General features: G+C 45.9%; 1 protein-coding gene across 1 annotated transcript in view; it reads left to right on the forward strand.

The window, feature by feature from the left end:
• The window catches only part of LOC138800071 (uncharacterized), a 44,376-nt gene extending 23,566 nt beyond the window's left edge, over positions 1–20,810 (forward strand). The window contains exons 14-19 of the mRNA XM_069981878.1: positions 15,904–16,023; positions 16,429–16,590; positions 17,004–17,127; positions 18,216–18,313; positions 18,753–18,861; positions 19,581–20,810. Of these exons, the coding sequence (XP_069837979.1) occupies positions 15,904–16,023; positions 16,429–16,590; positions 17,004–17,127; positions 18,216–18,313; positions 18,753–18,861; positions 19,581–20,770 (1,803 nt within the window). The 3' untranslated portion in view covers positions 20,771–20,810. The remainder of the gene's footprint in view (positions 1–15,903; positions 16,024–16,428; positions 16,591–17,003; positions 17,128–18,215; positions 18,314–18,752; positions 18,862–19,580) is intronic.
• Positions 20,811–26,133: the final 5,323 nt, after the last annotated feature.

Here is a 26,133-nt window from a genome sequence, read left to right on the forward strand (position 1 = left end):
TGGACATACAGGGCAATGCTTATCCTGTACTGATCCAGAGTTACAGTCTGTAGACCCCTGAGCTGCACACATTGTGCAGAAACCTTACATTATTTATCCTGCGCTGTTCGTGAATTACAGGTTTATGTACTGTGTACATACTGTTATATTACTTTATTATATTATACTTTAACCAAGTTATTACAAAATAGTAAAAAGGATTAAAAAAAAGATTATTTAAAAGGTAACTCTTATTGTGTGTTTTTTACTTGCTTTACAAATAGTAAACATGACCATTTGATCCAATTGCTGAAAGGACTAAGAGTGCTATTACACGGAACGATAATCGGCCCAATCATCGGCTGATCGTTGATTTAGGTTAGAACGTATAATTGTCGGGCGCCGACCGCGCATCGCTACATGTAATAGCGGTGCGCGGCCAGCGACTGATGATATACATTACCTATCCACGCTCCAGGGCTGCTGCTGCTGTCCACTTCTCCCCAGGTCCCGCGCGCTCTAGCTTCAGAGCGTCCTGTCTGAGCTGACAGGCCGCTCAGCCAATCACAGGGACCTGCTGTGATATGCTGATTGACCTGTCAGCTGACAGGCCGCTCTAAAGCTAGAGTGCGTGGGACCCGGGGAGAAGCGGACATCAGCAGCCCTGGAGCTTGGACAGGTAATGTATACCGTTTAAGCAAGGGCGGCAAGGACTTCGGTAACAATGTCCATGCAGCACTTGTTAATTGATTATCGGGCCGTGTAATAGGCCCAGTAAACGAGCACCAATCTATTAGATCGGCGCTCGCTTACAGTTGTTATTGGGCCCCTATCGGCCTGTCTAATAGTACCATAAGGGAGATTTATTTATTGTTACTGACCACAGCGGGTGTCACTCCTGAGACCCACTGTAATTCCAGGACATGGCCTTGCACATAACTTTTTATCATGGTCTCTTAAAGTCACAGTTACCCGCACTACTGGTGCATACAACAAGATGGAGGATAGGGAACTAATAGGTGTGATAGATCAAGAGTATCATGGTGCTGCTCCGCTAGAACGTAAGTCCGTATGAATGCAAACCGTAGCATAAAGAGAAATAGGGGGTGTACTGACCCTGTTAAAATCGTCATCTTTATTTCTTCAATACATAAAAACCATCAACATGGCTTGCGGATGGTGGAAACACCAAACACCTTCAAATCACAACGTGACAGCTGCTTCACGCCTTGCTGGCGCTTCTATCGCAATGTCTGATAGAAGTGCCAGCAATGCGAGCAGCAGCGTTGTGATCTAAAGGTGTTTGGCGTTTCCACCATCCGCAAGCCATGTTGATGGTTTTTATGTATTGAAGAAACATCATGGTCAGATCGGCTCGGCCACATTGACTCCAGCAATCTACCACCTTTTTCAAATTTGAGATCTGGTTTTCGAATTATTCACAATATTCCTAATATGCTAATCTGGTGCATTGGAAGTTTGAGTAGAAGTGCATGATTGGAGCTAGATGACAAGCCAGAGAAAGCCAACATGTTTCTGTTCACATGACCCTTCACTTGCAAGTGTACAGTCCATGATATGTGGCGCCTGTTACAGAATTTTTTTTTTTGATTATTGCAAGTTTTTATCAGTTGAGGTCTGAGTGTTTAGACAGGAACCGATCAGGAGAACACGCGGGAAGAGGGAGGTGTTCTGCTGCCGTAACCCTCTTCCCACTATGAATGAGACGGCCCCATAGACTTACATTATGCTGTCATCTCTGTCATGTGACACATTGCTGAGCGAGAACGTGCAGACTCGTTCTCATGGTCTGAACACCCCAACCAATATATATATATATTTTTTTTTCCATAACTAAAAATAAAATCCATCTTTTATGTCTTTATGACAAAATTTGTGCCTTCAGTAAAATACTCAGTTCACAAAGATGTCTTTACCAAACGCCAGGTGTATCATTCATTGAGTACTAAACATTGTAATTATGTTATACCCATTTTTTTTTTTTTTTTTTTTTTTTTTTGCTGTCTACCACATGTCAACTTAAGACGTGGCCAAAAAAACAATTGTTATCTGGCGTTGTTCTTGTTATATTTTAATTATGTTCAAAAAACGTTCAATTAAAATTTTCAAAACTCAAAGCTTTCTATGATGACAGGTACATGTTAAGCTTTACACACCACCCATTACAATCAATGGGCTGTCTGTGTAATGCAGCACAGAACATGTCCTACAGAGTGACAGATGCTCTTACTGCCATTTCCTCTGGCCAACGGGGATGGCATTCTGCTGTACTCCTATATCTACCTAAGTAAGGGCTAAAAGGGGGCGTGGCCTGGGCGGACATGTGAGCGGTCGCATGTTCCGGAGCTCCCGCTACTGAATCCTGCAAACTACCCGATACAGCCCACAATTCATTACACGCTGCACCGCAACTGACCCAGGGACCCTCACTGAAGCTGCCCGCACACGTTACAGCCATAGTGGTCACCAAGCGGACCGGAGGAAAGGTTGTGAAAGACGCCGGTACAGCCACGCCGCTAAAACAAGATGGCGCCGTGGCTGCTGAGAAGGTGCGTGAGGTGGCGGCAAAGCTAGACAAATATGTACACGCACCCATAGTGACTCCCGCAGAGGGCTGGGATGAGGGTGTGTAGTATACCAGAGCATGGTTCCTGTGGCTGGGCTGAGGATGGCACCTGTCAACAAGTGTTATTATATATTTTAGGAGTTAACATGTTTTATGTGCAACTGTTCTGTGTATTTCTCGTTACCAGTAACTGGCAGGCAGAGATGGGTTACATGCTTTACACTGCCCAACACACTACAGCGACATCTACTGACCGTAGTGGGAACTGCTCTAGGTAGTGTGGTAAGCTTAGGAAGTTGCTAGAAGGGGGAGGGATTATGCAGATAGGCCCCCTATATAAGGCTGGCTGTTGCAGAGCTTAGCTGAGACAGGAGACAAGAGACCAGTGAGACAAGTGACCAGCTGTAGAGGGAATAACATCACCTCAGGAGATCACCACAGAGAGAAAAGCTGCTGAGGGGAACAAGGAGAAAGATCTTACACAGAGCAGCAAGAGAACAAACAGCTGGAGGTGAGAGAAAGAGAGACCTTGAGAGACAGTTTGTCAGGTGCCCCCTCAGGAAAGGGGCAGCACATATACAGTCAGTGGGAATCCTAAAGACAGACACCCAGTGGAGAGACTTGGCTGTAGGAGGGAGCCGAGATAACGTAGGCCTCGGCACCCATCTTCCTGACATTCGGGGGGTAGGATTGACTAGGACCCCTGGATACCTCTGGGACCCGAAAGTTGTGGCCTAAGGCCCGGCCCAGTAACCTAAGCAGCAAGCTCCCTAGCAGACAGGGAGGGAAAAGCAGACTCAAGCATCATTGGGGAGAAGTCCACAGGATCACCGTGCTCACCAGCGTCTCACACGTACTGGCAGACCAGGACCTAAGGCAGGTCGTCTCTCTACACACCACCAGGCTCTCACAAGTACAGTAACCCAGTCAAAGCCGCCAGTAATCACCGCTGTGTACCAAAGGACTGTATACCATCTGCACGTCTAACAGTAAAGGAGTTGTTGTTACACTGCCTCCCTCCTTGTCTCCCTGTTGTCTGGTCCACCTGCACCACACCACCATCAAGGGCCATATTACCAGGCAGCAGTATTTTGGGGTTGGCCCTGTTGTCTGGTCCACCTGCACCACACCACCATCAAGGGCCATATTACCAGGCAGCAGTATTTTGGGGTTGGCCCCGGGGGAACTACAGGTCCACACCACCGACCACCTTACAAACGGGTGCAGCCCCCCTACAGAAACCGCTGCAGCAGCCACAGAAGAGAGAGAGATACCCGGGAAGCGCCAGAGAGTCCCCCTGTACCTGCAGAAGCCCTCGTGCCCACCTGTGACTGTGACAAGTTCCAGCCATCCTGCAGGTATAGCACACTCTCCCCCTGCAGCCCTCAGTGCATCCCCTCACAGAGGAGCTCAGCGCCACACTCAGGAGAGACTACCATCACCATCATCCTCTCCTTATTCCCCTCACTCTCTTCCCATTACCCCGGCTCGCTGCAGGTGTCAGGGCGGAGGATGAAGGGGACCCCACTGGGGAGGAGATGGACACTCTATCCGCGGCCGCAGCCTCCTCCACAGATGATGGGGGTGATAACTCCCAGGGACAGCGTACTGCCACAGCTATTGCAGAACCCACATTGAAAGATGTATATACGGCTGTTCTCTCACTACATAATAATATGGGCTCAATAAAGGAGGAAATGCTGATCCTCAGACAAGATCTTAAGGTGACAAATGAGCGTGTTAAAACGGCTGAACGCAGAATAAGTGACATTGAGGATCAGCTGCCTCCAGTTGCTAGAGACCTTAAAAGAGTCATTAATAATGTCTCTCTGCTATTTGATAAGACTGATGACTTGGAGAATAGGCTCCGTAGGAGCAATGTACGCATAATAGGAGTCCCTGAGCGAGCAGAGGGGAAGGATGCAGTTACATATTTTGAGAACTGGTTCAAGGAGAAAATTGCAAAGGACAGGTTATCCCATCTATTTGCTATTGAAAGGGCCCACAGGGTGCCGTTCCGGGAGCCGCCACCAGGGGCACCCCCGAGACCTATTCTGATAAAGGTCCTGCATTTCCGGGACAGAGATACTATACTGAGAGCTGCCAGAGACTGCAAGGATCTAGTCATCTAGTCGGGTGTCTATCTTTCCGGATTTCCCTGCGGAAGTACCGAGGAGGAGGGCCCAGTTCCTTGATATTAAAAAGCGGTTACGTGCACTTAATGTCATCTACTCGATGCTCTACCTTGCTAAACTGCGGATCGTAGCTCTGGGCTCAGTGCACATGTTTGAGAGTCCGAGAAGTGCGATGGAATGGTTCGACGGCAACGAAAGACGCATTAAACAAGACAACAGAAATAACTGATCACCCATGTGATGCTGATGCTTTATGCTCCCTTGTCACATTTGTCAACTGACAGATCGCTATGAGACTCCGCTCTGATGTATCCTCACAGGTTCTCTGGTTATCAGCGAGTTATTTGTTGGTTACTTATATGGGCTGTTATATATCCCTATCTGAGTAAGGCGGGCAGCTACATGGATAAATTGCATAGTAGGCTTACTAAGTAACTTCCAATATCTAGTGAAGCGCTGCCGAGTTCAGTGAACTATTTCACTGCCTTATGAACCCCAGGTGCCTTACAGTCTCCAAATGTGAGACACTGTTAACTGTTACTGTATTTGTTTGTTTTAACTGTTATGGGTTAATTAAGTTCAGTTACCTCGCCTCACTGTGGCACCCGACGTCATGCTTACCTCACATGCATACAATACTATTTTACTGTGTTTACTTTGCTTCCCCTGCTGGTGGATGGGAGGGTGGGGGTGGTGGACATACTCACCATGAACGATGATGGCGTATAAGGTACATATTACGGCCTGGAATGTGAGGGGCATGGGGGACGCTACTATACGCTGTGCTATTTTCACTGCCCTTAAATCATACCTGCCAGAGACACTACACCCACCCTTAATCGCAGATGGATATCACATGCTTATCATTCAGTGTATACTACCTACTCTAGAGGAGTATCGGTGCTGGTTCATAAAGATCTCCCATTTACATGTCAGTTCTCCCTGGTGGATCCTGATGGGAGGTTTGTGTGTATACAATGTACAATCTATAGAATTTCTTTTGTACTAGTGGCAATTTATATACCTCCCCCCTATAATGGTGCCACCCTGAAAAAAGTGTTGGCTGTTCTGTCAGGATTACCGCCTCTACCAATACTGATAGTTGGTGATTTTAATAACTTGCTAATCCCTAGTCTGGATAAATTTGTCGCTAACCCTAGTTCTCTACCGACAGCACCGACTCCTATGGCTAGAACTCTTGAGGAGGCTGGTCTGATGGACGTGTGGAGGTTACGTAATCCAACTACATTGCAATACTCCTGTTACTCTAGCACTCTACCACTCCCTGTCCCGTATAGACCTGGCTGTTTGGCAGTGCTGCGCTCCTGCCTTACATACATAATGTGGCATATCTTCCCCATAGTTTGTCAGATCACTCCCCGCTACATGTCCAACTGCAATGGGGCTATAGACCACCCGGGGCAGGCCCAGTTTGGCGTTTAAACCCCTTTTGGCTGCAATTGGTTGATACGGATGGGTCTATGGGGACAGCTATTAGTGAATTATTTACACATAATGTTGGCTCTTCCTCTAGAACCGTAGTTTGGGATGCTATGAAGGCATTTGTTCGGGGATTATATATACAAAAGATCAGCAGACACAAAAACAAATCGAAAGCCATGCTGGTATCTTATGAGCGTAGAGTGGTAGACACTGAAACCAAGTATATTTCGAACCCATCCGCACAACATTTGAATAATTGGGAGGAAGCGCAGAAACTGCTTAAAGATTATCAGACTAGTACAGCTGACAATAAACGCTTCTTCAGCAAACAGGCACATTATCAGGAGGGGGAAAGTGCTGGGCACATGTTAGCTATGGTTATTAGGGCGCAATCAGGTTCCCCACATATAGCTGAACTCATATCACCTGACAAGGGAAGGGTAGCGAATGACGCTGACATCCTGGCGTGTCTGTATGAGTACTATAAGGCGTTATATGCGTTCAGGTTGTCCCCGTCTGACAGGGAAAGTATTGGGGAATATGTAGCAAATATACCTTTATCATCTCTGACGACTGAACAAATGCGCATGTTAGATGAACCGCTGACACTAGAGGAGCTGGAAAGATCCCTACAATCGTTAGCAAATGAAAAAGCCCCGGGGGTGGACGGGTTACCGGGAGAGTTCTATAAGAAGCACAGTGACATTCTTCTTCCGCAACTGTTAGACACATTTAACGAAGCTTTACAATCTGGCAGTCTAGCCCAATCACAAAGGGAGGCCATTATAGTGGTCCTCCCAAAACCGGGAAAGGACGCTACGCGTCCTGATTCATATAGGCCTATATCCTTTATATACAAAAAAGGGACCAAATATAATGACAAGAAATCTTTATTAATCAATAACACTGCTCATGATAAAAAATATAAAAAACTACATTACATGGTGTTTTATGGCAATCCAAATAAACTGACACAGTGAGATGGGTAGCATAGGCTCAAACAGGCAACTGCTCCGAAAGTGCTCAGTGCAGTGTAAACATAGGTTATACATAGGGGGATGGGATAAGACCAAGTACAAGCTTCCCACAATGGGGACTATCTCCTAACTTCCACCCAAGAGAACCATAAACCCTGTGAGCCCGTAATCAAATCACCACTCACCCATGTCAGCGTCTCCCCAACGTACGTTTCACGTTTGGCGCTTCCTCAGGGGGCGTTTTAGGCCTATATCCTTGTTGACAGCTGACGTCAAACTCCCCTGGATTCCCCTGGGGGGGGGTGGGGGGAGGGAGGAAGAGAAAATTTCCCTATACGCGGATGACATGTTATTATACACAGATGATTATGACACTTCCATTGCCCCTATCATGAATGTTATCACCCAGTTTGGTTCTAAATAAGGTTGTGCCATCAATTGGGATAAGTCTGTAGTGATGCCTCTGACGCCTCGTTATCATCACTAGGATCCCCTCACATTCCTCTGCAGCGGGTAGAGCGTTTTAAATATCTGGGGGTGGTGATATCGGCACGGGTGGAGGACTATATTCAGGATAACCTGACGCCCAGGCTCGGACTGGGCCACCGGGGGGCCGGGGAAACCCCCGCTGGGCCCCGAGCTGGAGTGGGCCCCGCCCCCTGTCAGGGGACACAGGGCTGGAGACTGCAGCCATGTGGTCTCCAGCCAGCAAGCCCAGCCGGGGCCCCGTGCTCCCGGGGGGCCCACTCGGGTGCGGCACCTATCTTTTTAACTGGAAGCGATCGCAACAATCGCTTCCAGTTAAATGTAGTGTGCTGATTGACAGCGCGAGAAGCCATAGGCTTCCCACCCTGTCAATCACTCTTGTGACCGCAAGCAGCGTTTGCTTGCGATCACAAGAGTGTCAGTGTCACCTCCGCTCCCGCCTTCGACAGATCCGCAGCATCCTGGGGAAGTCCCGGGCAGCACGTCGCTTCTGAGTTCAGTGTGCGCTGCGGCGGCTGGGACTTCCGGCTGGGAGCGTGTACCGGAAGTCTCAGCCGCCGCCGCGCACACAGAGCTCAGAGGCGACGTGCTGCCCGGGACTTCACCAGGATGCGGCTGATCTGTCGTGAAGAGAGAAGAAGACACCCGCGACCGACGGGGGAGCGTGTTGTAAGGTGAGTTGTTTTTGTTTATTTTTAGGGGGACATCAGGAGAGGGCTATATGGGGGATGGACAACAGAAGGGGGAGCTATATTGGGGTGAACAACAGAAGGGGGGCTATATGGGGGATGGACAACAGAAGGGGGGCTATATGGGGGATGGACAACAGAAGGGGGGCTATATGGGGGATGGACAACAGGAGGGGGCTATATGGGGGTTGGACAACAAGGGGGGCTATATGGGGGATGGACAACAGAAGGGGGAGCTATATTGGGGTGAACAACAGAAGGGGGCTATATGGGGGATGGACAACAGAAGGGGGGCTATATGGGGGATGGACAACAGAAGGGGGGCTATATGGGGGATGGACAACAGGAGGGGGCTATATGGGGGATGGACAACAGGAGGGGGCTATATAGGGGGTGGACAACAGAAGGGGGCTATATCGGGGATAGACAACGAAAGGGGGCTGTATAGGGGGATGGACAACAGACGGGGGCTATATAGGGGGGTGAAAAACAGAAGGGGGCTATATAGGGGGATCGACAACAGACGGGGCTATATAGGGGGGTGAAAAACAGAAGGGGGCTATATAGGGGGTGAACAACAGAAGGGGGCTATATGGGGGATTAACAACAGAAGGGGGCTATATGGGGGATGGACAACAGGAGGGGGCTATATGGGGGATGGACAACTGTAGGGGGGCTATATGGGGGATGGACAACAGGAGGGGGCTATATGGGGGATGGACAACAGACGGGGGCTATATAGGGGGGTGAAAAACAGAAGGGGGCTATATAGGGGGATCGACAACAGACGGGGCTATATAGGGGGGTGAAAAACAGAAGGGGGCTATATAGGGGGTGAACAACAGAAGGGGGCTATATGGGGGATTAACAACAGAAGGGGGCTATATGGGGGATGGACAACAGGAGGGGGCTATATGGGGGATGGACAACAGTAGGGGGGCTATATGGGGGATGGACAACAGGAGGGGGCTATATGGGGGATGGACAACAGAAGGGGGGCTATATGGGGGATGGACAACAGGAGGGGGCTATATGGGGGATTAACAACAGAAGGGGGGCTATATGGGGGATGGACAACAGGAGGGGGCTATATGGGGGATGGACAACAGGAGGGGGCTATATGGGGGATGGACAACAGGAGGGGGCTATATGGGGGATGGATAACAGAAGGGGGCTATATAGGGGGTGGACAACAGAAGGGGGCTATATGAGGGATAGACAACGAAAGGGGGCTGTATAGGGGGATGGACAACAGACGGGGGCTATATAGGGGGGTGAAAAACAAGGGGGCTATATAGAGGGATTAACAACAGAAGGGGGCTATATGGGGGATTAACAACAGGAGGGGGGCTATATAGAGGGATTAACAACAGAAGGGGGCTATATGGGGGATTAACAACAGAAGGGGGGCTATATAGAGGGATTAACAACAGAAGGGGGCTATATGGGGGATTAACAACAGAAGGGGGGCTATATAGAGGGATTAAAAACAGAAGAAGGCTATTTAGGGGGGTGAACAACAGAAGGGGGCTATATAGGGGGGTGAACAACAGAAGGGGGCTATATAGGGGGTGAACAACAGAAGGGGGCTATATAGGGGGTGAACAACAGAAGGGGGCTAAATGGGGGGGCAACAGAAAGGGGCTAAATAGGGGGGTGAACAACAGAAGGGGGCTATATAGGGGGATGGACAACAGAAGGGGGCTATATAGGGGGATGGACAACAGAAGGGGGCTATATAGGGGGATGGACAACAGAAGGGGGCTATATAGGGGGGTAAACAACAGAAGGGGCTATATAGGGGGGTGAATAACAGAAGGGGGCTATATAGGGGGATGGACAACAGAAGGGGGCTAAATAGGGGTGTGAATAACAGAAGGGGGCTATATAGGAAGGTGAACAACAGAAGGGCTATATAGGGGGGTGAACAACAAAAGGGGGCTGTATAGGGGGATGGACAACAAAAGGGGGCTGTTTTGGGGCGATGGACAACATAAGGGGGCCATATAGGAGGATGGACAACATAAGGGGCTGTATAGGGGGATTGACAACAGAAGGGGGCTATATAGGGGGATGGACAACATAAGGGGGCTGTATAGGGGGATGGACAACAAAAGGGGGCTATCTACAGTATATGCGGGATGGATAACACAGGGGAGCCATTTATAAGGGGGACAACATAGGGGAGCCATTTATAGGTGAGACAACACAGGGGGGATGTATATAATAGGGCATGCACAGAGGGGGTCATATACTATTGGGCAGTGATAGGGAACCTTGGCTCTCCAGCTAATGCAAAACTAAAGCTTTAGCTGTGGCTGTCCAGGCATGATGGGAGTTGTAGTTTTGCAACAGCTGGAGGGCCAAGGTTCCCTACCCCTTGTATAGGGGATGCACAGAGGTTGTCATCTACTATAGGGGGACTGCGCATAGGGGGATTTCTACTATAGTAGATGCACATGGGGCCATCTGTATGGAAGACTGAACAAGGGACCAGTAAAGGGGCCAATACAGATGTGCAGTGTGTATATAGATGAGGATGGTGCCAGAGTGAGGAGACTAATATGTCTGTCTGGCAGATTCTGTGGATTCGTGGCTCGGAGAAGTTCTAATGGCCCAGGGCAGATGGAGAAGAAAATGAAAAGCGAAGAACTCGGATCAGAGAAGACGTCTCCTGTGAGTCACCTGATGTAACTGCAGTGTAATGTATATGGTGTATAGAGCCTGTGTAGAGCTGGGTCTGCCTCTATATGACTGTATGAGGTGATAGTGGTCTGTGTACAGAGGATTTTATTCAGTAGCAGTGGTGACGGTGTAAGTCAGTATGTGGTGGTACTAATCAGTAGTAGCGGCCCGGTAATATTTCCCCCTTGTATACTGGTAATATTGGTCATAGTATACAGGATTTGGTCAGCACCAGTATAGCGGTAATATGTATGGTGATACTATTTCCCTCCTATATACTGGTATTATTGGTAATATCAGTCTTGGTATACAGGATCTGGTCAGTAACAGTATGGCGGTAATATGTGTGGGGATATTTGCTCTTTATATACTGGTGTTATTGGTAGCTGTATGACTTTTGTATCTGTATAAAGTGTTATCATGCAAAGAAACCTGTCTTATAGCCAATTGCACAGGGCAATTATAGGTAACAAAAGCTCCTAGGAAGCCCCATGTAAAAGTGTCAGAGATCAGCTGACGTGCAAATGCCCGCTAGTCGGCTGATTTGATCTTTTGTGCAGCTGTATAAATCATTGTTGTTGGCCGCACATCTCGGTGTATTCCTGCCCTGCTGATTAGCAATCGTTTGCAGCCCTATGCTGCCCCATATCACACCGTGTTAATGGACCCTTATTAATGTTACCATAGATAAGTATAGTGGCTGAAGGGTGGGCCCCATGAATGATTTCCCCTGGTGGGCCCAAGCACTCCAGTCCGACACTGCTGACGCCCATTATTCGGAAAAGTGTGACTAAGGTGGATTCATGGTGCCGCCTGCCATTATCGGCAGTAGGCAGGGGTAATCTTGTTAAAATGGTGCTTATGCCGCAATTATTATATATACTGCACAATTCCCCTATTTGGGTCCCGAACAAATATTTTTTAAAAATTAACACCCTGTTCAGAGAGCTTATATGGCAGAAAAAGATGGCCAGAATTAAATTAGACTCTCTCCAAAGGCCTAAGACTGAGGGGGGTCTGGCGATCCCTGACCCTCTCCTGTATTTTATAGCAGCCCAATTGCAACACATGAAAGGGTGGGGGCAAACGGAGGGATTAGGAATAGCAGGTCGGATGGTCTCCTGGTTAACAGGACACACGCCACCTCTGGCTGCGGTGGATACGGCCTGTGTTATGGGTCGAGGCAGGTTTATGCCTACATTGCGCCTATTGAGTAGTTTGGACTCACACTGGGTATATCTGGTTTTACTACTCTTACCCCACTATGGAAAAACCCGCAGCTGCCAGAACTATTTCGGCTGGAGGGTTTCTCCCCGTGGAAAAATGCAGGGATTTACTATATTACACAGGTATGGAGGGAGGGTTCGATTATCTCCTTTGATGTACTTAAAGAAACTTTCCTTTTTACAAACGTAATGTTTCATAAATACTTACAAATTCGTCATGCACTACAGACCCAAAATAATTTGACACCCTTAAACCTGTAATCTCATTACCTCCTAGAGGCTGTGGGTGAAAAAGGAACACGACGGGGGGCTATATCCTCAGCATATTCCTCATTGTTGCAATCGAGACTTTCCACAACTCCCCTGACAATTAGGGATAAGTGGGTTCAGGATGTTGGACCTATTGATGAATCCCAGTGGCGGGAGGTATTGGAAATGGTTCCCCTGTTATCCCTGTGCGAGGCCCAGCGGATGCCGCAACTATTTCTGCTACATAGGGTCTATAAAACCCCACACATTATGCATAAAATTGGGTACCGGCCAACATCTAAGTGTCCTAGATGCGATGAAGAGGACGCCCATATATTTCTTATGTTTTGGGGCTGCCGGGTACTGCATGCATATTGGGAGGGGGTGGGAGACATTATTCGTCGGGTTTTTGGTGTATCTATAACGTTATCACCGCAACAGTATATTTTAGGAATGCTTAGTACCTTGCAATTGGACGATTATACTGTACTAGGGGTGCAAAGGATAATGTATCAGGCACGTAAGTGCATTGCCTCTAATTGGATTCATAAAGAACCACCTACTATACCTGAATTCTTGAATAGGATGAACATCATTGTTAGAGTGGAAAGAGGTGTATATGTCAAAAGGAAATGTCTCCGTAAATTTGAGCAAATATGGGGATGATGGCTGGATACGCCAGGTATTCCGACCCAAGTATTACTACAAACCTGTAGAAACCCCTTCCAGCAGTTTATTACTAGATAAGTGATATGGTGAACATAGTATATAGATGCCTAAATGTGTATCTCCTCCCTGCCTAGGCGACTACTGGTAGGACCAGGGAAGTTTAGAATACATGCATGATGCTGTGGGGACCCTTAGATGGGAATGTAGGAACTAGCTGAACGGACACAGTGAGGGCTGCAAAAGTTTTGTGTTTTTATGTCTGCTTATTACACCTGCTCTTTCTTCTTACTTTCTGATGTGTAGTGTTACCGACACAGGGTGTCATACGACCTGTGAGGCATGGTATAATTTCCAGAATATTTACATTCACATGTTCTTTCTCTCTTTTCTTATTTTTCTTCTTGTTTATTTGTTTGGGAGGAAAATGTAGAAAAAGGTGGATTCACTGCAGACACTGTTTTTGGTTCCTTACTTGTTTATGGTACCTTAGGTATTATGTGTGAAGTGTGTTTTACTTGTTCACATCTGTTTAAAATACCTTTGTATTAAACTGGAAACTGTACATGTTATGGTTTATATGCAAGACTGTACTGCAGTGAATGTGTTAATAAAAATTACCTGATTCAAAAAAAATAAGGGCTAAAAAAATAGGTTTTCTAAGGGTGATTGTACACATCACGATAACCAAGGATTTACAGCAACTATGAGTGAACTGCAGCACTACAACATGTAATCCTATATAAGGCCCGAATAGTGCGGTCTATGCGCACCCAAAACTGTCCAACATAAAAACCAAAAGAAAAAACTATGAATGCAAGACCAATATATATATAAATACTTAATTTTTTATTGTTATTAGAATATCAAAAAAAATTATTTCAATTAAAAATACATAACAGGGGGGCTGGAGCTAATACAAATCCCCATAAAGACGGTGGATTAACTAGGTTCTTGTACATAAGATATGGTATCTCAAAATAGATAACAGTAGAAAAAGGGGGAACCTATATATACACATATATACTGGGCACTGGGTTGGTACTACATACAATACATAAATATAACTCACAGTGAGTACACAGAAAGAAATACCATCCACATATAGTAAATATTACCCATACGTGTCCTTAGTATACGAGTCCACCTCACCATACACCCGACGCGCGTTTCGCGTGTTGCTTTATCGAGGGTGATCACAGGGGTTACAGGTGCTAACAGGGGTTACAGCTATGAGGAGATTACCTACACACTCCTGTCCCCTGATGTAAGCCCCAGCCTAAAGTGGATCTGCCATGATTTGGAAGGTGAGGGAGACTTCCTGGGTCAGAGTACAGGGCTGTAGACCCTGCTATGCAGTACAGGGAGCTCTTAAACCAAGTCAATATTTTGAAAAACTGTGAGCTCTTAGGGCCGGTTCACACTGAGCAAACACGACGCAATTCTGTGGCGGTGCTCTCCGCCGCAGAAACCCCCCGTGCTTAGTGTGCTGCTTTGAGCGAATGGGAGAGCGAGCGCCTGTCCGCTCCCTCTCCACTCAAAGAATGAACATGTTCATTCTGTGAGCGGAGGGTGGCGGCAGCGGACAGGCGCGCGCTCTCCCATTCGCTCAAAGCAGCACACTGAGCACGACGGGTTTCTGCGGCAGAGAGCTCCGCCACGGAATTGCGCCGTGTTTGCTCAGTGTGAACCGGCTCTTAAACGAAAATGCTCTTAATCCAAGTTACTCTTAAACCAAGGTACCACTGTATAGAGAAAGGATCCTGGTAGGGAAATGAGAGCGGAGCAGTGACAGGGTTACTACTCTGATCTCTCCCCTGTTCCCTGCACAGTCATCTCTGCTGCACATACATTACACATACACATTATCACATCACACATCCTGCCCTACATCTGCTCAGCTAACTTGTGTCTCCAAAGGTGACAGATCACATCAGTCACACTGTGCCTGACTCCGCCCATCACTGATCACATGACATGACATCACCAAAGGTCCTGTAGCTTCCAGGATGTGATCAGGGTATGTCTGACTTGTATTTATTCTTATACGTAGTTGTTAAAAAAAGGATATGTATGTATATATATATATATATATATATATATATATATATATATATATATATATATAATATTGAAGTATCTAATGTTAATATTTTGTATAGTTGTGGAATAGCCATGTATATTACATATACACCTTTTATGTCTATATGGTGCATATACGGTATAGTGTGTGTATTACAATGAATGGCCACCGAATCAGACCCCCATCTTGTAACCCATCGCAACTCCTTTGGCATTGGGTGGGTTACTGTAGGTGATAAAGTTGTTCATCAGGAATATTGGCCCCTGTGCATATGCTAGCTGTTCACATAGTCGGTCCAGACATGATAGTATTCAGATGAGCCAGGTCTATCAGTCAGTCTACACACACATATATATATATATATATATATATATATATATATATCTACATACATATCACTCACGTTGATAAATCAGACTGTCCCGTCAAAGTTTACACTATCTAAAGATAAGTTCCGGGCTATTAACTTTAAGAAGTGACCAGTAACTTGCTGCCGTATATCACTAGACAGGTGTCATTGTCAAAGTTGAGATAATTCATGTTATTTACTTCACCTGTCAGTGGTTTATATGTTATGGTTGATCGGCGTATGTGTGGAACCATTAAAGCTGCTGAAATATGTATACATACTTCATATACATAGATAGATACAATGGTGTCCAAGTGTTATTTTAATCTCTCTCTTTATTTCTCGTAAGGTTTCTGAAGCAGAAAATAGGTCTGTTTCTGGCCTACTAAGGATGGATAAAGACAGGAAACAGATGACGGACACAATACTGAGCCTCACCTTACAGATCATCTACCTGTTGACTGGAAAGGTGAGGGGATCTGGAAATCATTTCACATGACTTGCCTTGTATATTTAAAGATATTTAAAGCACTGGAGACGGGCCATTGATTGTAAAGGAGCCACGTCATAGAGGGGAGGGAATTACCTCCCACTGGGGGTGGGCCGGCCCGCCTCCAGTGCTTCAGCCCCGGCCCAGTACCCGTGAATAGAAAGGCGCCGTACACGAGAACCGCGCCGTGGTTCAAACAACAGACCGTGGCACCAGCTTTCCCGTGACAGCACCGTTCTGTCCGTGGGTCATATTAAAGAGGATGCACCTGATGGTACATCCTCTTTAAAAAAAAAAAAAAAAAAAAGGACATGACTGGTGAAATAAAGGTGATAAACTTAAAAATGAAATCAAAATAGAATGGATGTCTTTCTCCATGCACAGGATTACATAGTAGTAAAGAAGATCACTGAGGAGAATGAAGAATATAGCGGGGATCAGGAATCCATCATGGTGACTTCACCTCACTCACTAATACATGAGAGACACAGCTATCAGGAGATCCTAGACCTCACCAACAAGATCACTGAGGTGCTTACGGGAGAGGTGAGCGCTAGAGATGAGCACAATTCAAGTATACTTAAAAAGGGCCTGTCAGACGGTGGAGCCCAGGGGAGTCTGGATCTAGAGGTGGTCAAGACTTCCCTGCTGCATCTTTTAATGTAAAGTCGCATTGTGCTGTTCCTCCGTTACTCCTCATGTATGACTGAGTTAACTACTGCATGTTACTATTTCCAGGGCCGATTCAAGGGTTTCTGCTGCCTGAGGCAAACCTCAGACGGCCGCCCCATCTCAAAACCTAGACCTAACACTCCCAATACTCATTCTGCCTCTTGACAGAAACGGCCCTGACTATTTTTATTGTCAGTTGTTAGAATGTTTAGGGATAACCCCACTGACATAGATGACATGATTTTGCCCTTTTCCTCAAGAGTTTGTATCTTGTATGTGTATAATAGGTGTCTGTAAGATGTGAGGATGTCACCATCTATTTCTCCATGGAGGAGTGGGAGTATTTAGAAGGACACAAAGATCAGTATGTGGATCTTATTATAGAGAATCACCTGACTCTTACATCCCCAGGTAAGAAGAGACATTCCTTATCCATGACTGGAAAGTTTTGTAAACAACATCATCTTAAAATATTCTACAGTAAAACATATTCTCTTAACTATTCGCTAAAACAGGAGCTGAGGCTGCAGTAACTGGTGCCACCACTACACAGGAAGCAGAGGCAACTGCTTCTGGCTCCATTCTCAGTGTACTATGGGTGCCAAAGAGCTGATCGGTGGGGGTCAGAACAATGGAACAATGGAAACTGCAATTTCATGTTTGCAAATGTAAAATAATGCACTTGGGGAGGAGGAAGACCTCAGAAGAGAAGGATTTAGGGGTAGTGATTTCTGACTTAAAATGAGTCACCAGTGGAGACAGGTGGTAGGGAAAGCAAATTGTATGCTGGGCTGTATAGCTAGAGATATAAGTATTTAGGTAAAGTAGGAAGAGGGAGATTATGATCCCGCTGTATCGAGCTCTAGTGAGACCACATTTGGAATACTGTGTCCAGGTCTGGTGACCTCACCTACAAAAAGATATTAATAAAGTAGAAAAGATCCAAAGACGGTCTTCAAAAATGGTGGACGTCCGAAGCATCAGGAAACCAGGGAATACACAATCAGGATACAATGTAGGATCCCCCCAGCATATTACGGAGCTGACTGGTGGTGCCAGCAGCCAGTCAGCACGTCACCATAGTAAATACCTGAGCCGATCGGTGAAGCCCTGGTAATAACTGAAGACGCTTTGCCAACGCACTCTTAGCAACCAGCTAGGCCGGTCATCAGGGACGCTGTCGGTGCACTCCCCGCAACCGGCCAGACCGGTTGCCAGGGACGCTGTCGGCACTTACAAGAGGCTGGCCACACACTCCGGGAGCCGAGCGTGACGGCTAGCTCCTTACAATTACTATACTAGTAAGAGTAGACTAGAAAGAGTAGTAGACGCTTGGAATAAACTTCCAGCTGATGTTTATTTTCTGTGCTTTTGACCAAAATAGAATTTCACTAAATAAATATGACATTGATGTTTGGAGGATCAATATCCACCAACAATATCCATCAGCTGATGATCAGGTATAAGTAATGTGCTCACTCACTGTGTGTCTTCTACAGATGAATCAAGTAAGAAAGGAACATCAAAGAGAAGCCCCAGTCCTCTGTATTCCATGGATTATCTTGAGGAAAGTTACAGTGACCCACAAGATGATCAGGTAGATGACATACTGTATGTCATGGGCTTGAGCCCATTTTATTCTTGATATCATTAGTTGATGTTGTTTTTACCTGGAATAAACACATTCTGCCACAATAGAATCTTTTATTCTTTTGATTATAACTAGAGATGAGCGAACCGGGTTTGGGTTCGAGTCTATCCAAACCCGAACGTTCGGTATTTGATTAGCGGGGGCTGCTGAACTTGGATAAAGCTCTAAGGTTGTCTGGAAAATGTTGATGCAGCCAATGGCTATATCCATGTTTTCCACATAGCCTTAGGGCTTTATCCAACTTCAGCAGCCACCGCTAATCAAATGCCGAACGCTGGGGTTCGGATCGACTCGAGCATGCTCCCGGTTTGCTCATCTTTAGTTATAACTTAATCTTCTCTGTCTCCGTCATTGATTATTATTTGTTCCATGTGTGATTGATCAGGTTACAAACCTGCATTACGTAAATGCTGAAGACATAAAACAAGAAGAGTCTTATGTGAGTGTAACCCAGCCGTATCAGGAGGAAGAAATGCCTACAGATGTCAGCACAGGTGAGTGACCACCATTACAGGCAATGTATCATCAGGAAATGACCAGTTGTGTAATATACATTACATAATATATATTACGTAAAAAAAGAGGATCATGTATATAGCATATTATATTCATATACACGGTAACTACATGGCAGCACAGGTGCTGTTTTCCCAATGCCCAGTATCGGCCTCAGTTCCTGGTGTTGGGTGGGCACGAGACACTGTCTACCTTGGTCAATGATTGGTTGAGTGTTAATGTCTTGTGCCAACCTCAGCACCAGGAAGAAGAACACAGCGGAGACCAAGCAACAAGATAACAGAGACTGCTGGGGAGCAAGAGAGGTAAATACAGTGTCTTTTTATTTTGTCCCACAGCCTGGGCATATTTATCTGAAAAAAAAAAGTTTTTACTGGACCCATACCCATTTAAATCCAGTATGGCATGGCTGAACATTCATATTGTGCATAGAAAGAAGAATGCTAAGCTGGCATCAGCCTCTCTCACAGAACAAAATCCAACATGTCTGATCTTTTTTGTTTCTGTCCTCCAACCTGTCCGGGCCATTTAGGCTCCAAAACTTCAAAACTTCTTATTTTGGAATTGCAATGTTATTGATACATGTTTTAGCACTGTATAGTGAACTATGTGTAGGAATGGTTTACAGTATGTACTTTATTGTGTATAGTAAAGTTTAACAAAATCTTTTGTTGTTGTTGTTGTTTTTTTTTAACAGATGACTGCACCATAAGCTTTGCAGAACATCAGCTTCTATCTCCAGATTATGAAAGGAAACAGAACTATAGCACAAAGGACAATAATAGAGAACATTCCATAATATTTTTTACCACAAATATACCCCCAGTTATTCACACGAGAGATCGTACTACTGATGCCACTGGTCACGAGGAACCGCCATCTGGTCAGTCACAGTTTGTAAAACAAAGTACTGGAGATACAGGGGGTGACATATTTACATGTTCTGAATATAGGAAACAATTTAGAAAGAACTCATCTATTCTTTCTGTGCATGAAAGAATTTACAGAGCTGAGAATATAATCTGTCCAGAATGCGGGAAATGTTTTTACCAGAAATCAGATCTTTTGACACATCAAAAAAGGCACAGAGGGGAAAAAACATTTTCATGTCCAGAATGTGAAAAGGATTTTCTCCACAAATCACATCTTATTGTACATCAACGTTCTCACACAGGGGAGAAGCCTTTTTTATGTACAGAATGTGGAAAGTGTTTCACCAGAAAAGCAAACCTAATTGAACATCAGCGAATTCACACAGGGGAGAAGCCATTTTTATGTTCAGAATGTGGGAAGTGTTTTATCCAGAAATCGGATGCTGTTAAGCACCAGAAATGTCACAGTGGGGAGAAGCCATATTCATGTTCAGAATGTGCGAAATGCTTTAGCCAAAAGTCTAATCTTGCAAAACATCTAAAAACTCACACAAGAGAGAAGCCATTTTCGTGTTCTGAGTGTGGGAAATGCTTCACAAGAAAATCAAGTGTTATCGAACATCTGAGAACTCACACGGGGGAGAAGCCGTATTCATGTCCTGAATGTCGGAAATGTTTTAGCCAAAAGTCTGATCTTGTGAAACATCAAAGAAGTCACACAGGAGAGAAACCATATTCATGTTCAGAATGTAGGAAATGTTTTAGACAGAAATCAGCCCTTATTACCCATCAGAGAATTCACACAGGGGAGAAGCCATTTTCATGTTCAGAATGTGGGAAATCTTTTAGCCAGAAGTCTGATCTTATTAATCATCAGTTAATCCATACAGGGGAGAAGCCATTTTCTTGTTCAGAATGTGGGAAATGTTATAACCATAGATCTGCTCTTGCTCAGCATAAGAAAAGAAGCCATTTTATTGTTCAGACTGTGGAAAATGGTTTACTTCAAATGTAGCGGTCCAAGTATATTATTTGGATTAAACTATTTTATTATATGTATTTTTTTTTTCCATCAAAATTGCTCACTGACCATGGGGGAGATTTATCAAACATGGTGTAAAGTGAAAATGGCTCAGTTGCCCCTAGCAACCAATCAGATTCCACCTTTCATTCCTCACAGACTCTTTGGAAAATGAAAGGTGGAGTCTGATTGGTTGCTAGGGGCGACTGAGCCAGTTTCACTTTACACCATGCTTGATAAATCTCCCCCCATGTTTAATAAATCCCCTATGTGTTCCCCAGTATTTGTATTATATCCCAAACAAAATTACACACTACAGAGAAGAGCTGAAGATGGGAACCTCCCCCCCCCCCGAACTGCTCGCATCCTCCTGGTCAAAGGTGGCATAAACAGTAGGTTAAAGGGGTTATCCAGCGCTACAAAAATATGGCCACTTTCTTCCAGAGACAGCACCACTCTTGGGCGGGGTTTTGCTGCTCAGTTCTATTGAAGTAAATGGAACTTAATTGCAAAGCGCACCTGAACTGGAGACAAGAGTCGTGTTGTCTCTGAAAGAAAGTGGTCATGTTTTTGTAGCACTGGACAACCCCTTTAAAGGTATAACGGCTGGAGGCAATGGATCCACGTAACCTACACAAGCGATGGTGTTAAGCCGCACAAGGGAGCAGAGTCTAAGGGGTCGCTGGTCTCCACCAGTGCCAGCTGCAAGGCGGGATGTGCTTGCTGCGGCAGGCGACCCCCAGGTTGCTACCCCTGGCGCGACTTGCTTGTGTAGGGGCGAGGAGAGGCAAAGAACAAAGTTGTAAGGCCGGGATGTAGTCAGGAACAGGCAGATAGGTCAGGGCTGGTGGTAAACAGAAACAAAGTCAGAGAACGTGAGCAAAAGGACTGGTACACTTAGGGTGGTATTACACGGACCAATGGGGACCCGATAATACCTCTAAACGAGCGCCAATCTGCTGGATCGGCGCTCGTTTACTGGGCCTATTACACGGGCCGATAATCGTTTAATAAGGGCAGTAGGGACATTGTTACCGATGTTCTTGCAGCCTTTGTTTAAACTGTATACATACCTATCCAGGTTGTAGGGCTCCTCTTCCTCTGTGCTTCTCCCCGGGTCCCGCGCTCTCCAGCTTCACAGCGGCTTGTCTCAGCTGACAGGCCGCTCAGCCAATCACTGGCCGCGGCGGTCCCGGACTGTGATTGGCCAAGCGGCCTGTCAGCTGAGACAGGCTGCTGTGAAGCCAGAGCGCGCGGGACCGGATGAGAAGCTCAGAGGAAGAGGAGCCCTGCAACCTGGATAAGTATGTATTCCTTTTTTGCATATCGTCAGCGTCCCGTAGTGGTGCACGGTCGGTGGCCGACGATTATAGGTCAGAACCTATATCAACGATCAGCCGATGACAATGATCGTTGTTTTTATTACACGGAATGATAATAGGCCGGATAGGGCCGATTCAGCCGAATATCGTTCCGTGTAATAGTACCCTTAGAATCACAGTAGCTGAGCAACACTTTCTCTGCAAAAGAGCACTATAGATCTGGCAGCAAGGAACAGGAAGGAGCAGACTTTATTAGGGGCAGGGAATAGCCAGGCCAATAGTGGTGACACTGTCCCTTTAGGACATAGCAGAGTCGGCGCGCACCCTAGGAGGCAGGGACGTACGCACCGACTCAGAGACACAGAGACCACGCAGCATACTGAGCAGACGCCAGGGAGGGGGGAGGAAGGAGGAACCGGAGCCCGAGGGGACGCAGGAGACCTCCTGCCACAAGTAAGGGAGCGGGTCAGGCAGCGAGCGGCACGAACGGCCTTTGGCTGTCCAGGCATGATGGGAATTGTAGTTTTGCAACAGCTGAGGGCCCAAAGGTTCCCCATCTCTGGTGTAGAGGGACGTTTCTTTGTATTTTCCAACTCCTTGTAGTGGGAGTGTTTCCACCTTAGCACCATTCTACCTGGTGTCACCTCTGCATCTGCAGCTCCACAACAAACCTCCTCCGGCTTGCTTCAGGGGTTCCTGGGGTCTGGACGTCCCGCTCAGCCAATCAGTGCGCTGCCGCGCCGCAGCCACTGATTGGCTGAGCGGGACGTCCAGCTGGGAACCCCCAAAGCAAGCTGGAGCGTGGAGCAGGTAATGTATGGACCGGCCAGCGGAAGGATAAGGGGGTTGTCACTTACATACTCGCAGCGGCATGTCAATTCTCATTCTCACCACAGACACAACAGGAAGTCTCTGCTTAGTTTTAGCCCCAGTGGTAAAAAAGGAAAACTGGAGGATATCAGGATTATTTTATAATATAGATAGAAAAATAAAATAAAAAAATTCACCAAAAACGCTTTAAAAATATGTTTAACATTAAAACAACATTAAAAAAGTCATTTTCTGATGACACATTCACTTTAAAGATGGCTTCTTAGCCTCCTTTAACCATTTGTGGCTGCCAGAGGCTGGGAAGCCAAACAGAGCAGAAGTTTGGGAGTTATGCAATTTGCCTTACTCCTTTTGACTTAAATGGGAGCTGCACAAAGTATTTCTGTTCCTACCCTACCCCACTGCAGTAGAGGCACCCATGGTTATGTCAATCCTGTGCCCTCTGCCAGAGCAGGTGCCAGGAGGTAGGTAAGTATGGTAAGAGGACCTGACTACAAGGGGGACCTACCTTCTGGGGTGACCTGGCTACTGAGGATACTACCTGCACGGGAAACCCAGCTAGTGGGGATACTAACCACAGGGAGAATTTGGCAACTAGGGATACCTCCTACAGGGGGACCTGTCTACTGGGCATTCTACAGTGGAGGGCCATGTTACTTGGGATACTAACTACATGTGAATCCTGTCTACTGGGAATACCCCTCGGCAGCACCTGGATACTGGGGATTTTACTTATAGAGAGACCTGGCAATTGGGGATGATACTATACATGGGTGACCTGGCTACTGGGGATACTATCTACAGGGAAATAGAGAAGACTACTTAAAGAGGGACCTGGCTAATGGAAGAAATTACCTATAGGAGGACCTGGCTACTGGGGGAAATTACATATGAGGGGGGAAACTGCCTACCTAATAAGGAAGCCTAGTTATTGGGGGACCTACCTAATGTGGGTATTTAGTCACTAGGAGCCTCTGTTTATATACAGGGCAACCTACCTACCTAGTGTACCTCCCCCAAACTCATTTATTTACACACTTCACTGTGCACCAATGGTGGAAGGGCGCATTATTACCATTTGGGTAAGGAGCTGGAAGAATGTGGAGCCTAAGGTGTTGGTTTGTCTGACTGGTTCTTGAGGGATGAGTTTTGGCTAAGTCTTTTCTTTTGGAGAGAGATTTGGCTTGGCAAATATCCCTAATCAATGTTCTAAGGGCACTATTACACAAAACGATTCCCGGACCATAATCATTTGGTGTAAAAGCTCATGCAGAAAGGTAACGATCAGCTGACATGCACAACCAAAATCCTGATAACAATAGCGAGGGTCTGCCGCTATCTTCTATGGGCTTCCAGCCCCTTCCGCAGCTCCCCACACCCCCCAGCTCCTCGCTGACAGTGCTTGTAATAGCACCGACAGCGAGTGGGGAACAAGGAGCAAGCGAGCGCTGGCAAGCTATTCTGTACCCACTATCTGCCCCCCCCCCAAACCGCTTGTACCTTCGGATACCTGCTTTTAATCCAAGATCTGTCCTGGGGTCAGTTTGGCAGGTGATCCAGTTATTGTCCTAAAAAAAATACTTTTAAACTTGCAGCCCGTGCCAAACAGGAGTATCTGTGCCCTAACTTTGCACCACCCCTCCTTCCCTCCTCCCCGCCCTCCTCATCATTAGGAATGCTCCAGGCAGATTGCCTCCTATTCCTCACCTGCGTCAGCCCGGCACATGGGCTGGATCGTTAATTACCTGTGCAATGTTCAGCATGGAAAACATGTTCCAGTGGCATTCCTAATGATGAGGAGGGTGGGGAGGAGGGACAGAGGGGTGGTGCAAAGTTAGGGCACAGATACTCCCATTTGGCACGTTTGACCAGTTTAAAAGTAGTTTTTTAGGACAATAACTGCATCGCCTGCTGAACGGACCCCAGGACAGATCTTGGATTAAAAGCAGCTATCCGAAGGTACAAGTGGTTTGGGGGGGGGCAATTTGTGGGTACAGAGTCACTTTAATATCGGGGTGTGTTCTACGGCCCTAAATGCTCAAGGTGGTGTGAGAGCTATGTTGCACATCCTTTCTTACCAGAATTCACAGGTATCCCTTTGAGATTCCTTTTCATCCTAAATCTGCTGGACAAATTTAGTGGCTTACAAAAATTTTATTGTTTTGCATCAAACATTTTGCATGTGTCCAAATCAAATTCTGCTTCTTTCCATTAGAACCCACAACCTCATCTAATTTAGTGCCACCAAATATTCAAGCAAACTATTATACAAGGCTGTTACATTAATCATGGGTCCAAATGAAAACATAACTATTTGCTAATAAGGTGTTGGTGTTGTAGAGACATCTATCAGGACACAGAGACTTAGGAGCATGTGTGAGGGCACACGGACATTTCCGTGTTCTGCTTCTGTAAAGCTGTAAATTTTATACAGAGCATTAAAATTGAAGCTGTATCCTCATGAAGTAAGCTCTTCTCTTTGCTGAAAACCCCTGCTGCCAACCAAACATTTATATTGTTCTGCATCAGGAAAACATTTACACGCATCTCTTACAGTTCATTGTGTGTCTCAGCGTACATTCTATCATAACTTTTTATTAAAATAATAATAATTTGATTCTTTATATAGCGCCATCACACACAATGTGCCATAACTATGTGTAAACTTCTTGGCAATTTTTAAATTGAATAGATTGAATACTTCAATAATTTTACATTTTTACAGGCCAAATTTGATAAAACTCGGATGGCTGCCATTTAATGGCCGTTATTTGACATTAAATGTCGGCCATCCACTAAATTTCAACAGTGTTTGAACATAGCCTTTCTGTGTTTTCAATCCACTCCTGGTTTTGGTTGCAAAATACTGCGCAAAAATACTGTGAGTGAACATAGCCTAAATCTGAATTGGGAAACTGGAGGAGGTAAGGGTGCCTTTACACAGACAGATTTATCTGACAGATTTTTTAAGCCAAAGCCAGCAATGGATTTGAAAATAGGAGAAATCTCTGTCTTTCCTTTATGACATATTCTGTTTATAGTCTGTTCCTGGCTTTGGCTTAAAAAATCTGTCAGATAAATCTCTCTGTATAAACGCACCCTAATCCTTCTGGTCTAAGGATTGCTGTTACAGCAAAGAACCTTCTTTTATATAACTATAAATCAAAAGTGTGCTTTTTATGTTGCTCCAGAATCTATTCTATA

This window comes from Dendropsophus ebraccatus, chromosome 8, assembly GCF_027789765.1.
Source record: "Dendropsophus ebraccatus isolate aDenEbr1 chromosome 8, aDenEbr1.pat, whole genome shotgun sequence".
Classification (NCBI taxonomy): domain Eukaryota; kingdom Metazoa; phylum Chordata; class Amphibia; order Anura; family Hylidae; genus Dendropsophus; species Dendropsophus ebraccatus.